This window comes from Lipotes vexillifer, unplaced genomic scaffold (genome assembly GCF_000442215.2).
Source record: "Lipotes vexillifer unplaced genomic scaffold, Lipotes_vexillifer_v1.1 scaffold98, whole genome shotgun sequence".
Taxonomy (NCBI): domain Eukaryota; kingdom Metazoa; phylum Chordata; class Mammalia; order Artiodactyla; family Lipotidae; genus Lipotes; species Lipotes vexillifer.
Genome location: NW_006799611.1, coordinates 2,138,470 through 2,152,136, shown reverse-complemented (window position 1 = coordinate 2,152,136; position 13,667 = coordinate 2,138,470). Strand labels below are relative to the sequence as shown.

Genomic DNA, 13,667 nt, shown 5'->3' with positions numbered 1-13,667 from the left:
GCGGGGTGTAGATATATATATGTGTATATATATATATATATATATATATATATATATATATATATATATATATGAGTATTTATAGATATTTATAGAACTGGGCAGGAGCACGACCACAGAGGGGCACAAGTTTTACCAACGTCACGCCTGGATGTGTCAGCTCACCACTACAACAGACTAAGTCACAGATGAAGGGGAAGCTCTGTGGCTGGGTAGCCACTGTCAAGTCACAGAACAGCCGTCCAGGCAGGCTTGGAAAGGGAGGTCTCCGAGGAATAGGAGGGATCTGGTTAGAGGTCGAAGGGGGGCCTGGGGCTCTCAGGTCGGGATGGACTTGCCTGACCCGATCGGCTGGCAGTTGGAGAGAAAGCAAAGAGAGAACGGGAGAGAGAAAAGGGGGAGAGAGCTGGTAAGGCAAGGGCAGCCTAGCCCGGCAGTCGGGGGAGAGGAGGGCAGGGGCAGAAGACCCTGGTGTGGGCAAGGGTTCAGGAATAAAGAGAGATGAGAAAGGGAAGGTAGAAGGGCAGGAGATGGGCAGGGGCCAGAGCCTCACGGGGGTCTGGGGTAAAGGCTGGGGCAGCGCCCACCCCTCCACACACGCTGGTCTCTCACACACCACCAAGCAGTGCACCCACAGCTCCAGACACGTGCTCGGCCCCCTCTGGCTTCCCTCTTCTCTGGCCCCCTGTCTTTCAACCCACTGGTGCAGGGCCATCCCTAGCCTCAGGGAGTATGGGGCCGTGAGCCCCACGAGACAGCCACCAGGCCCGATGGAGAAACACACGAGAAAGAACACTGAACCAGGAGGGCAAAGCTAACAGAATGGCTGGAGGGAGCGCTAGAGGCCCCTCTGGGTGGGCAGAAAGCCCACGAGTCCTCTAAAGGGACCCTGGGGAGGCAGGGAGGGCAGGCGGCCGGATGCCAGTGGCCACAGGCTTATAAGTCTAAGAGGGGAGCCTCAGCTGGTCGGGGGACCGCAGGTCGCGTAGGTGAGGCTGGGCCCTTCCTGCTGGGGAAAAGCAGAAGAGCAAGAGTCAGCGCAGGTGCAGAGTGGCAGGCAGGCTCGCTGGGCGAGTTTGGGGGCCCAGCTGGGGTGGAACTCAGAGAAGCTGGCTTGCCCAGGTCCGCAGACACTGTCATCCCCTTAGCGGAAAAGTGGAGGTCACCCCTAGGAGCAACAGGCCCAGGTGGATGAGCCTGCGGGCCGGCTACGGTGCTCCACCTGGGGCTGAGGACGCTGCCTTCAGTCCTGCACCAGCAGGAGTGACAGTACCGTGGAGGCAGGGGAAGGGGCGGTGTGACCTGCCTGGCCTGTGAGCTGTGCTCTGGGCTGATGGTGGGGGGGACACTCAGGCTTTCCCAAATCATCAAATAACCAGAGCCTTCACCCCCAGCTGCTGCTCGCTTGCTGGCTCGATAAAGGAGGTGGGATTTTGACTTCCTCTGCCCTATCGTGGATTCGGTTTCCAGAGCTCCCAGGCTGGGAGCTGGCTGCCCTGCCCCCGCAGCAGGGCTCAGATGGGGGGAATGAGTGTGGCACCCCAGGGTGAGATGCCAAGGCCTCTGGATGCCTGAGTCCAGCCCTATACACACACCCCCGCCAAGCTCCCTGCCCCTAACACCATGAACCATGAGCTCTGTGCTTTCTGACGCCTCCAGAGAGCACCCAGGTTTGCCTGCTTGGGTGCGGAGCCTGTCCCAAGACCTCCGCAGGCTCAGCCATGGAGGTCTTGGGCAGTGGCACTGAGTCCCGAGGCTCGCTGAGAAGGGAGGTGAGAGAGCCAGCTGGCAGCGAGGACAGAAAGAGGAAAGAATAAGTCTGGAGCTGCAGAAGGGAGAGGGAGGGGGCCTGCCTCTGAGGTCCCAGGTTCGCCCTGCAGTGTGGAGCTGGTGCGGCAGGGGGCAGACACACCGGTTCATGCAGCGGTCGGAGAGGCCTGTACCTACCGTGGCTGACGCTCCTCAGGGGTCACTGATAGTGATTCTGAAAGACAGCACGAAATCAACGTGGCAGTTCACGCTCACGGACGGGTCAGGCCTGGGGGTGGGGGGACACGCACACGCACACGCCCGGGCGTGCACACACATGCGGAGAGGCCCCATGGCCCCGCATGCACACGCTGACACACATGCCCACAAACAACACGCATACACCCCACCCCCCAATGCCCAGCAACCTCGCTGGCCGGCACGTGCAGCATGGATCTGGGGCATGCAGCCACTTGGCACACTGAAGCACACGCGGGGGCGGAGTCACAACACAGAAGCTCGCCCCCACACAGGAGGCATTTGCACCAGCTCCCTGCACACTCGTGCCTGGCGTGCTCAGAGGGCCACCTGCATTGCTCCAGAAGGGACAGGTCTTGCTTTCTTAGGGTCCAGGTGTCATGTCTCCACCCAAGAGCCTTCCATGGCTCCCTGCTGCTCACAGCACTGAGTCCCAACAAGTCAACCTCTTCTGTGGACTTTGAAGGGTCTCCTACCTGCCCCACCTTACCCAGGGCAAACTTTATTTTCTTGTTTTTGGCCGTGCTGAGCGGCATGCAGGATCTTAGCTCCCTGACTAGGGGTCGAACCCGTGCCCCCCGCAGTGGAAGTGCAGAATCTTAACCACTGGAACCTCCAGGAAGTCCCCAGGGCAACCTTTTCTTATTCTTCCTCATTCTACCTGCACTCTGCTCTGGCCAGCAGCTCTCAATGCATTCCACACTCAACCTTTGCCCACCTGCTGCTCCTTACCCAAATGCCCTCCTGACTCCTCACCACCTGAGCCTTATCTCCATCAGCCCTGGGATCTCACCGAAGTCAAGCTGCCTTGAAGCTCCCCAGACTGCTCTCTCCTCTGAGGCTGTGACTTCCCATGTGTCAGCCAGACTAGAGTCAGAGCAGGTACCAGATCTTACAGTTCTCATGTCACACCTCAGCACAGGCCTGGGCATGTCAAATACCCTTAAGAATCTGAATTCACATTGGAAGTTAGCAAATAGTTCCTACAGCCACTTTTGCAGTTAATGTGGCATCCTTATAGCCACTGTCTCCCCTGATCCCCACACCAACCCTGGAAGAAAGGCAGAATGTTAAATATCATTTGGTAGAAGGGAAACTGAGGCCCTGGAAGGGAAAGTGACTCGCCTAAAGGTCCACTCCAGTCCAGTGTCCCTGACCAACACCACGCTGCCTGCTTTACCCCATCTGCCTTGGCCGTCAGGTCACCATAGAGCAAGCCCCATCTCTGCTTCACTGTAGGTTCACGGAGGTTAGACTCACGGCCCTACCCTCCAGCCATCTGGAAACAAATGGATATTATTGGTCTGATGTGTTCTTCCTCAGAGAACATGGCCGGTGGAAACAGGGCAGACTGAGTTAAATATCAGAGTGAGCTTCCTTGAAAGAAGGTCATGGATCAAGAAGGCAAAGGCAAGGGATGAAGTAGAATCCTTTCCCCTGCAGATTTCTGGGAATGGGGCAGCCTCTACCCACTCCTGCCCGCACACCCACCACGTTGGTCCAGGCCAGGTAGGGCCGGAGGTGAGGGGAAGGAAGGAAGCCATCAGGCTGTCCCATGGCTCCCAGGCCCCTTTCCTAGCTGCTCCACGTCCTACCGCATGCCTGGGTGCCATTCTCACACTCTCACATCCGTGTGCACGCCCACACACACATCACACACCTTGCTGGTCACACAGTCACAACCCTCGGGGACAGGTCCAAAGAGTCAGGACTGGGAAGTGCGGGCACCAGGGTAGCCCTGAGTGTAACTGAATAAAATCTACCCATCCAGAGAGGATTTGGGTTCAGATCCTCAGACCTGAGGCAGGCTCACTAGGAGCTGGGAGACAGAAGTAGAGGACGGAATGGGAGAGCGGCTAGAAGGGGAAAGGAGAAGGGAGGCAACGCGTGGGAGAGAGAGAGAGAGAGAGAGAGAGAGAGTGAAAAAGGAGGGAAGCGCCATGCAAGTGCTGGAAAGAAGAGGGCAGGTGGGCTGAGCCCCACGGCACCCTCCCCAGAAACGACCACCTGCGGAACTCAGCGCTCCCTGGGGGCAGGCTCCGCCAGCCCTCGGCCACACCCCCGGTGGCTCTGGCACCCACGGTCCGAGTGACCTGGACAGAGAGGGCCGGCTCTGGCGACCTGGGCCGATGCTCCGGAATCCGGCCCCACCTCCCTCCCGGCCACGCCCGCCCGGCGGTCTCTGCCGCCGCTTTCAGCCCCTACTCACCTGGGGACCCCGGGCGGGGCGCGGTTGGGGCGCGAGGGCACCTGGGGGGGAGGACCGAAGGGGTCAGGGGAAGCCCCCGGCCTGGAGGGCACGGGGGGCGCCCCCCCTAGGGCGGACCCAGCAGGCGGAGGCCCAGGAGCAGGGCCCCGCGACCCGGGCCGGGCTGGGGGCACCGCGGGGGCTCGGCGTTGCGGTGTGGGGCTGGACGTGGGTGACCTGCGGGCGACAGGGAGCGAGGGACAAGGAGGGGAGAGAGATGAGCGGCTCCGCCCCACCGTGAGGCCCCGCCCCCAGCTGGGTGCCGGTCACGCCCATGCGCGCAAGCTCCGCCCCTCCGCGCCTTAGGTTTTCGCCGGAGTTTAAGCCCGCCCCCAGAGGCTCCAATGTTCCAGCTCCACCCCTCCCGGCAGCCAGCTCTCCACGGCAAGCCCCGCCCCGCGATAAGCCCCGCCCCTCGCTCCAGGTGGGAGCCATCCCGGTGACGCCGGCGCGCCACTGCCCGGTCTCGGCCCTCCTCCAGCGGGCCCCGGGCTGGGCGGCTTTGGGGCCGTGGGAGCCGGCCCTGGTACCTGCGTCCAGCCGGTACGCTCTGCACCTGCAGCCAGGAGTCGTCCACGGGCGGGGGCATGGGCGTGCTGACAGTGGTCGTGTTGATGTCGCCGATGATGCTGAGCGCCTCTTTCAGTGCGTGGTACATGCGCAGCATCTCGTCGCGCCGCTGCGCCTGCTCGGCCGACTCCTCCATCAGTGTGTTCTGGTCCCCGCACGAGTACAGGTTGGCCAGCAGCTCCGAGAAGATGAATTCCTTGGTCTGTGGGCGGGCAAAGAGAGGAGAGGGCTGGGACCTGACGCCTGTACATATTTGCCCTCCCCGCCGGGCCCTACTAGCTCGGGGATGGGGCTCTGCCACTGCCTAAACTCAGAGATCTCCCTTGCTTCCCTGCCTCCCCGCTTGCCCTTTTTCTCAGATGGTCCAGAGAAGAAAAGTGAACTGTTCAAGGTCATAGATCTAGGAGAACACTCAGGGCCTATTATGCACAAGGACACCTGGTTACTCAGCTTATTTCAGCCTCAGTTTCCTCAGCTGTAAAATGGGGTAGTTACACCCTTTCCAAAGACTTGTATGCTCCACTGGACCAAAATAAGGAAGACGACAGTTTAAATTTTTCTGAGCCCTTGAGTAGCAGGTGTGAATGTGTGCCTGGACCGGGTGAAATGTGAATCTCTGTGTATAGGGCATGGGTTAATGTTCTCCTTAAAAATTCCCAGATGTTACCTGGGCCAGGCTCTGGAATATTTGTGGAGAGATGCTGAGGTTTTTTATGCCATAGGCCTGTGTCTCATTTATTCGTTATCTAAATTTATGTTGAGCACCTACTACATGCCAGGCACTGTGTTGTTATGCACTTTATATTCATTTAATCCTCAACTCTATATCATTATCCATATGTTACATATAAGAAAACAGAGGCTCAGAGAGGGTAATTCGTTTGCTCAAAGTCACACAGGGAATTTGAGGCAAAGCCAGGATTCCAACACAGTTCTAATTCCCCTCAGGGCATGCTTTTTCACTAAGCCATGGGTGGAAGTGGTTCCGTGGGGTGCGTATCTCAAAACAGGGTGTGGGAGATCTCAAAACATGGTCTGGGAGATCTCAAAACATGGTGTGGGAGATGAGTTCTCAAAAGATGCATATTCCTAGCCCCTCCTGGGAAGCATTTAAGCATACTTGGAACAACTTGGTTATGTGAATCTACAAAATAATATATGAAGCTCACATTATATTTCTATTGGATAGCTCTGGCGTGGACCCATGCCTCCCTCCCCAGACTTGGTCCCACATGACTAGCCCGTGCCTACCCCAGGCCAACCTGGCCACCTGCCTCCCTGGTCCCACGAGAGCACCCGTCCCCCACGCGGTGGTGCACCCACATTGTTGATCATGAGGTGCATGATGGTCTTAGGCATGAGGTCCCGGACAGTCTTATTGACGATGGCCATGTATGAGTCCACCAAGTTCCGGATGGTCTCCACCTGCCGTTCCAGCTGTGGGTCCATGGAGTGCATGAAGTTGTCTGAGCCATTCTCCTCCGTCTCACTGGCCTGCCATTGAGGACAGGGCATCAGGATGGCTAGGCCCTCAAAGCCAGGTTCCAGGCATCCCCAGGGTCCCAGCCCCTTCAAGGATGCCTGGAACGCTAAGGTACAGAGAGAAGCAACTGGCCTGTACACAAAGACACCAGCTCCCCCATAGCTCTGGGTCTCTGGGCTCTGCCCACCCCAGTGCCTCTCAGGACCCCAGACCCTTATTCAGCCTTATCTTGGCTCTGACTCTAGTGCCTAGAATTTGCCTTACTTTCCCAGTCCATAAATTAGGAAAGGACATCTCCAAGCACCCTTCCTGATTCTAAAGGCCTGGCCAGATCTGTCGCCAGGCTAGAGATGCCTGGCAGAAGGTGAGAGAGGGACACACTCACTTTCTCTTTGTCCTGGGAGGCCCACACCAAAGCCATAGAGGTCACCACACCAGCATTACCATCGTCGCCGCCGCCACCAGCGAGCACAGCCGTAGCAGACACACACAGGAAAAGAGGAGGGACTGAGTAAACCCAGGGCACTGCACCCCAACTGTGAGGCAACTCTAGACATTGTCACAGTGAAAGAGGGTAGAAAAGTGAAGGCGGTCACAAGAAAGCATGATCATACGAAAGGGATGCCGGAAATGCCACCTGTGTCAGAGAAAGAGTCACGTAAAACTGCACTGGAGAAGGAAGGGAGGAAGGGTCAACTCTGATCCCAGCCCAGAGCAGGCAGGGGGAGGATCCCTGCTATTTCTGAGCCCAGTAAGAGCCCGAAAATATGGAATGGCTTGGCATCACTGTGGATGGCTTCCCCCGGAGCCCCTTATTTTAAGCAGCTTGCCCCTCCCCACCTCCCCTGCCACTCACCCCAACACGCTCAGGGTACACGCCAGCCCTCAGGAAGGAGGCCTTCCAGCTATCCACCTCCTCCTGTGTCTCGCAGGCCAGTTCCAGCTGCCGATAATCCTTGTAGACATTCCTGCAAGATGGGGCAGGTGGTGAGGGGAGATGGGGGGCAAAGCACATTCACCTTGGTGGTTAAGGGCGTGCGTGGACTGGGGTCATCGTGCCTGTGGGCCAATCCTGGCTTTCTTACTTGCCAGCTGTGGCAAGTCCCTTCTTCTCTCCCAGCCTTAGTTTTCTCGTCTGGAACATGGGTTAGTAATAACAATTCCTGCCTTTTAGGGTCATTGAGAGGATTTAGTGAAATCAGCAGTAAAATACTTTATTAGAAAGGGACTGAGCTCTCATTAAAGGGGCACCCATGACAGTGCAGCCCCTGGCTTAGATCTCAACCCCCATTGGCCCCCTCCCAGGCTGTCCCCTCTTGGCAGCTGTATTGAACCCTCATCTCTGAGTAGGAGAAAGTCTGCTAGAGTCAGCCCTGGGTTGGGAGGGGAGAGGCCTGGTACTGCCAGTATCTCATGCAGGGCAGGTACTAACCAAGTGATTGCAGAAGGACAGGAGGGGAGGAAGGAGGGAGGGAGGGAGAGAGAGAGACGGAGCGGGAGGGAGGAAAGGCAGGAAGGAGAAAGGAAGGGGTGGTGGGAGGGAGGCCAGGAACGAGATCTGGACATGAGTCTAGCACAGATTAGAAACTCAACAAATATTTGTCAAATGAATGACTTGCTGGGGAGCCTGGGGCAGATCTCTCTCCCTTCTGGATCTGTGGGCCCGTCTTTACTCCCCAGGGCCCCGTGGGAGCAGGCAGGCACCTCTGCTCCGTGTTGAAGAGGGCAAAGATGTGCTTGCTGGACATGAAGCCCTTCTCCACGTCCCGCACCTTCAGGTTGTCCACGGACAGCATGTATTTCTTCTCTTTCTCCTGGGGGAGAGGGAGGAGTGATGGGTGAGGTTGGTGCTGTCTGTGCTACGCCTCACTCCCTAAGGATGCTCCGTGTTGCGGCGCGGGGGGACCTGGGGCTGTAGACCACCAGCCCCCTTGCACTGCGCGGGCGCTGTCTGATGAAAGCCTGGCCACGGAGCCCTGGGTCTGCTGGCCACCTCGGCTCCCCACGGCGTTCGAGCCCTTCCCACCACCTCCGCATCCATGCCAGAGCTCAAGAGCCTGGGGTGGCGAGGCTGAGCTTGGCTCCCACATCCCGCCCCAAGCAAGCCCTGGACGCAAGCCAGGCCAGCCCCAGCCAGGGACCCCGCACTAGGCCTCTCTTGCCGCCAGCCTAGCCGATGGGGCCTGCTCTGGATAAGCCTCTGACTTCATTTCCTGACTGGAGAGACGGGGAGGGGGGGCGGCCACCAGGCCTGGCAGCTTCAAAGGGCTGGCTCAGCCCACTCCCCACAGCTGCCCATGTGTTAGCAATCAGGCACACAGCACAAGCCTGGAGATGGTGAGTGTGTGTGCAACGTGTGTGGTTGTATGTCGGTGCAAACATGTGCACGTCTGAGCATGTGTCATCTCACCACTGTGCGTGTGCCCATGTGTCCCTGTGTGTGCACGAGGGTGCCTGAGGAGGTGCCAGCCTGGCCGTGTGTGCATGTGAGCATGTGTGTACGTGTGCACAGTTTCGTAGGTGTGGCAACTGTAAATGTCCATGTGTCTGCATGAATGTACCTGCGGGACATGCGCTGTGGGTGCACATACTTACGTGCATATGCTTTTCGTAATGGGCTGAATCTGTGTGGTTTATCTGTGTCGTCTGGGAGGAGTTACGCTTATCTGTGGATGTCATGTGGGTGCCAGGCATGTGTGCACATGTGTGTATGTCTGGTGGGGGCTGACACGTGACTGTAGGCTCCTCTGTCCTACAGAGGGGAGGAGCTCAGGGATCTTCGGAGCAGGTACCCCAGGATGGGGCTCTGGGAGGAGGGGAGGGGTTTCTGCTGCCTGTACCCCACTAGCCAACCCAACACCACAGGGCCCACGCCCGGGGGCCCGGTGGGGGGTGACTGTGTGGGTTTGGAGGACTCGGGGCTTGGGCATGAGCCTCGCCACGGATCTCGGGTCGGGGGCTGGGTTTCGGAGGACCCTGCTCCGCGTCCTGGCGTCATCCTGCCCACCTCTCTCGGCCCCCCCACCCCCCTGGCCTGTCCAGCCACATAAAGCCCTCTTTACGCCAGGCGGGTGGCCGGGAGCCCCAGCGGGCGGCTGGGGGCGGAGAGGAGGAAGTTGCACGCGCGGCCGGGGAACATCTGGAAGCATTCGAGGGAGGCCCCGCCGCCACCCGCCCTGCGCTCTGCTCTGGGGTTGGACACTAGGTAGGAGCAGCCCCCTCCTTCCCGCAGGCCGGCCCGTCCCCAGGCCCCTCCTCCCCAGCCAGAGCTCCCGCTCACCCCTGCCACGTCAAAGGAGGCAGAAGGGGAGTCAGAGCAGAGAGGGGACCCCGGACTGGCTGGGCTGGGCTGGGGACCTTGCATCTCCAGGACATGGGGCCGAAGCTCTCACCCGACGGACAGACACGGCAGCCTGGATGGATCAGAGGACACCTCCACTCCGTCTACCCAGTGTTTAGACTATCTGTTCAGGACTTCCAAATTGTACAGTAGTCTGCACATTGGTTAGGCTGGGCTGGGTTAGACCCTCGGCACCGCCGCTGGAGAGCTGGAGCGGCCCCCGCGCGCCATCCCAGAACCGGAGCCTGGAGCCGGGGCAGGGGGCTTGGGGGGCACAGGGTGGGCTGGGAGGAGGCAACAGGGATGGGGGCGCCACCATGCTGTGGGACAGGGTGGGGCTGCTGATGGGTGGCGGAGGAAGAGTGAGAAGATGGGGGGTCAGTGAGGGCTGGGGATGTGGGCGGCCGCCTGTCTGCCCAGAGGATCACCCAAGTCCCAAAGACCAGACGGCTGGTGGCTGGGTGGAGAAGGGGGCCAGATCACCCTCCGCCCAGCCCGGACCACCTCCCTGTCCCCAGCTGTTTTAGGGCAAAAAGATCCACTCACAACCCAACACACACACACGCAACCTTACCTCGGCACGAACACACCTACAACTCGGAAACATACATTCCCACACTCGAATTTTAAATCACACATCCGTGTCCCAGGCACACACAAGTGCATGCACACACATGCGCACACAGACGCACACACCCGCTCACAATGGAACACCAGCCCTCTCCCATCCTTACATCCCCAACACATACAATACATATCCTCAAACATGCCACACGCACGCCCTCCCTCCTTAAGCCCACTCTCCACACATACACACAGACGCTTACACACCGGGCACGGGCACACATGCCTCAGGCACACATGGTCTGCCCCCAAACACACATGCGAACCCTCAAACACCGAACACGCCCCGACGCTTATACCCCAGACACTCTCCTGTCAAACACCCACACCCCACGTCCACAAGCCTCATGTACACCCTCACCTCCCAGCCCTCACTGCCCAGCCCTCCCCCACCCACACGTACACTCAATGCCGGGGTCACACTCGACTCAACTCGAAGTTCCACAGAGACCAGCCCCCCGACACACACACACACACACACACACACACACACACACATACAAGGATGGGGTCCCGCTCAGATATACTCCCTCCTCCCCCCAGTGTAGCCGGTCACTGGCCCCCAGCCCCAGGTCACACTGTCCCCTGGCCCTGTGCAAGGAACCTCAACACAGGAGCCCAAGGAGTGGTGGGGCACGGGCACGTCTAGGAAGGCTGCCCAGGCGGTAGAGCAGGAAGCGGTCCCCACACCCGTGCCCCGCACAGCCTCACGCTCCACCCTTCGAGGGGCCCCATGCTCTGGGAGAGGCCAGGGTTGGGGTAATGAGGTCCAGATGGCTTGGCGCCCCCGCCGGTGACGCCAGAGGGCCCCGCCCAAAGTGAGGAGGGGGGCCCTGCCTGGGGAGACTTGGAGGGGGCAGGGATCAAGGAGGGGGGCTTGGAGAGTGAAATCAGAGGCCACCGCCCCAGGCTCTGCTTCCCCATGGAGAGCACCTTCGCCTTCAACAGACCCCTCAGGAAGAAGGGGGTCCCTCCCCCCACTCCTCGGCCAGCTGGAGTTCATTACCACAAGCCCCCTCCCCCCCAGCCCTCCCTGCTCTCTCTGGTCACCTCTGGAATCCAGATGTGGAAGCCAAAGGGACTCGTTCTTAAAGGAGGCCAGCAGCAAGGAAGGGGGGTGGCTGGGCTTCTCTGTGCCCAGTGGGCAGGGAGGGGTTTGGGGTGGTGCCTCTGTGGGGCCCCATCGCTTCTCGCCCCTCTAGCTGGAGGCACCCTGGGCATCCCCCTTGGACTGCTGGGGGCTGGGGTGCTGGGGTGCAGGGGTTAACAGCGTGTCTGGCAGCTGGACTCGTGTGTGTCATGGGCCTGTGGAGGCCACAGAGTAAGAGGCACGCCCTGGAGCAAGAAAACAGGAAGGCTGCGGGGCTGGTGGGGTCAGGGAGGGATGCCCAGCACTGCTGCCCACCCCAGGGCGCTGAGCCCCAAGCTCCCCAGTCCTGCCAAGCCCTCTTCTCCATCCAGCCTGGATAAGCCCCCAGGATTGCCTGCCTCTGGTCCTGACCTCCCACCTCCACCCAGAGGTCTTTGATGGGAGTTTTAAATCCCCCTTTTGGGTGGTTCAGTCCACTCCGAGCCTGTGGTAGGGTCTCAGCCTGCCTCTGGCCACCAGCCAAACCCCTTGATGACCAGTGGCCCTTTACTTACCTCGTCATCCTTGTACCAGGACAGATTCTCGGCGGTCAGCACAAACCAATACTCCTTGGAGCCCCCCTTCATGATACCGATGTTGTTGATGGTCAGCCAGCCCTTCCGGATGACCTGGAGGGTGAGGGGTGGCAGGAAGTCAGTGGACAGAGGCCAGGATCCCCCATGGAGGATGGGGTGGGCAAAGAGAGACCCTCAAAAGCTCACCCCTCCCCCAGCTCTTCAAGGCCTGGCTGGTCAGAGAGGGTGGGGGCCAGACCTGCCCTGGTTTGAACCACAAGTGAACAGAGAGGAAGACAGAGGAAGGCAGAGGTCAGCTCAGGATAAAGAGCTTTCTGACAGAGCCATCTGAGTAGGGGACTGGTGGCCTTGGTAGGGGACGAGCTCCCCACTGCTAAAAAGTGTGCAAGCAGAGTTTAGGTGGCTGATTGGGCAAGATGACTCTGAGTATATTTTCAGGTTAACAGTCAGTTTATTCAAAGACTTTTTCTGACCTCAGGGACTTTGCACGTGCTTCTGTTGACTCTGCCTAGAAAGCACTTCCTCCTGTTTGCCTGGCAAATCCTACTCATCCTCTGGGTATGAGCTCAGAAGTCACATTCTCAGGCAGGCTCTCCCCGGCCCCCCATATAAGTCAGGACCCCTATTATAATCTCTCATCACTCCCTTAAGCTTTCTTCTATGACAATGACTGGAATTTTGAATTTGTGTGCGTGTCTGTATGTGTGTGATTATCTGTTGATGTCAGTCTGTCTTGCTAAATTGTGAACTCTCTCCCTCACTGGTGTATCCCAGCACTTGGCAGAGTGCTAGGCAAACAGTAAGTGATCAGTAAATATTTGTGGCATGAATACATGAATGCTGTAATAGTAGGGTTCTAAGAGTCTTTGCCTCCAAGCCCCAGGACAGGGCTGCGGTGGTAGAGAACAGACGCGGCGGGGAGGGGCTGAGCACAAATTGCCCAGACTCCTCGTCCGGGAGAAGCCCAGAGTAACAGGCAAAGGTCCCTTTTCACAGCAGGAAGCAGCTGTCTCTGGGACTGTCCTCAGCGACTGACGCAGATTAGGGCCTGTGGATTCTGCTCCAAGGGCAGGGACACTGACCAGACCCTGGTGGTGGGACAGATACTTCTGCTCCCTCCCCCAGCCCTGGCCTCCCTGGCGTCTCCCCTGAGCATCGGGAGAAGACTGAGCAGCCTGGGGCTGGCAGGAAAGCCCTCTGGGGTCAAGCCTGCTTCTAAGGCCCTCAAAGCACGCCCCCCACCCCCCGCCCCCACTCCCAGCCCTCCTTAAACCTCTCTGGTTTCCCTGAGAACCTTGCAGAGAACCCAGGTCACACAGCGGATCACAGCTAGTAGCTGCCTTAGTCATTAACAGGGATGTGGTAGCCAAGTGCCTCATGACCACCCTCTCACCCTGTCCCGGTCTGGAGAGGATCCCCTCAGCATCTTGTCACTGTCTTTGGAATTGAGTCTGAATGCCACTCCCTGGCCCTCCATCTCCCCAGTCTGACCAACAGACCTCTCCACCCTGCTCCCGCCCTCACTCCTGTCCTCCCTCGGCCACCCCCAGCTCTGCCCTCCTCCCTGCTCACCCAAAACCCCCTTCCAGAGCCCCAGCACCAGGGACCTCCTGTTCCCCCCACTCCCACCTTGCCTGGGGCCTGACTACAAGCCCAGGCTTCCAAGGGGCAGGGCCAGAGTCTGACTCCTGTCCAGGGGCCAGCACAGTACAGGCACCAGTGAGTGTTTG

General features: G+C 59.1%; 1 protein-coding gene across 6 annotated transcripts in view; it reads right to left on the bottom strand.

The window, feature by feature from the left end:
- Positions 1–290: 290 nt before the first annotated feature.
- Positions 291–13,667, bottom strand: part of DNM1 (dynamin 1) — a 45,190-nt gene continuing 31,813 nt past the window's right edge. For 2 of the 6 annotated variants that reach the window (XM_007471765.1, XM_007471763.1), the window contains exons 15-22: positions 11,917–12,030; positions 8,013–8,122; positions 7,165–7,276; positions 6,694–6,705; positions 6,149–6,319; positions 4,786–5,027; positions 4,217–4,432; positions 291–351 (exon numbers count right to left, since the gene is read on the bottom strand). In XM_007471765.1, the coding sequence (XP_007471827.1) occupies positions 291–351; positions 4,217–4,432; positions 4,786–5,027; positions 6,149–6,319; positions 6,694–6,705; positions 7,165–7,276; positions 8,013–8,122; positions 11,917–12,030 (1,038 nt within the window). Of the gene's footprint in view, positions 352–936; positions 1,010–1,947; positions 1,985–2,831; positions 2,834–4,216; positions 4,433–4,785; positions 5,028–6,148; positions 6,320–6,693; positions 6,706–7,164; positions 7,277–8,012; positions 8,123–11,916; positions 12,031–13,667 lie in introns of those variants that run through there. The other 4 variants (XM_007471768.1, XM_007471764.1, XM_007471767.1 and 1 more) reach the window with 4 other exon arrangements.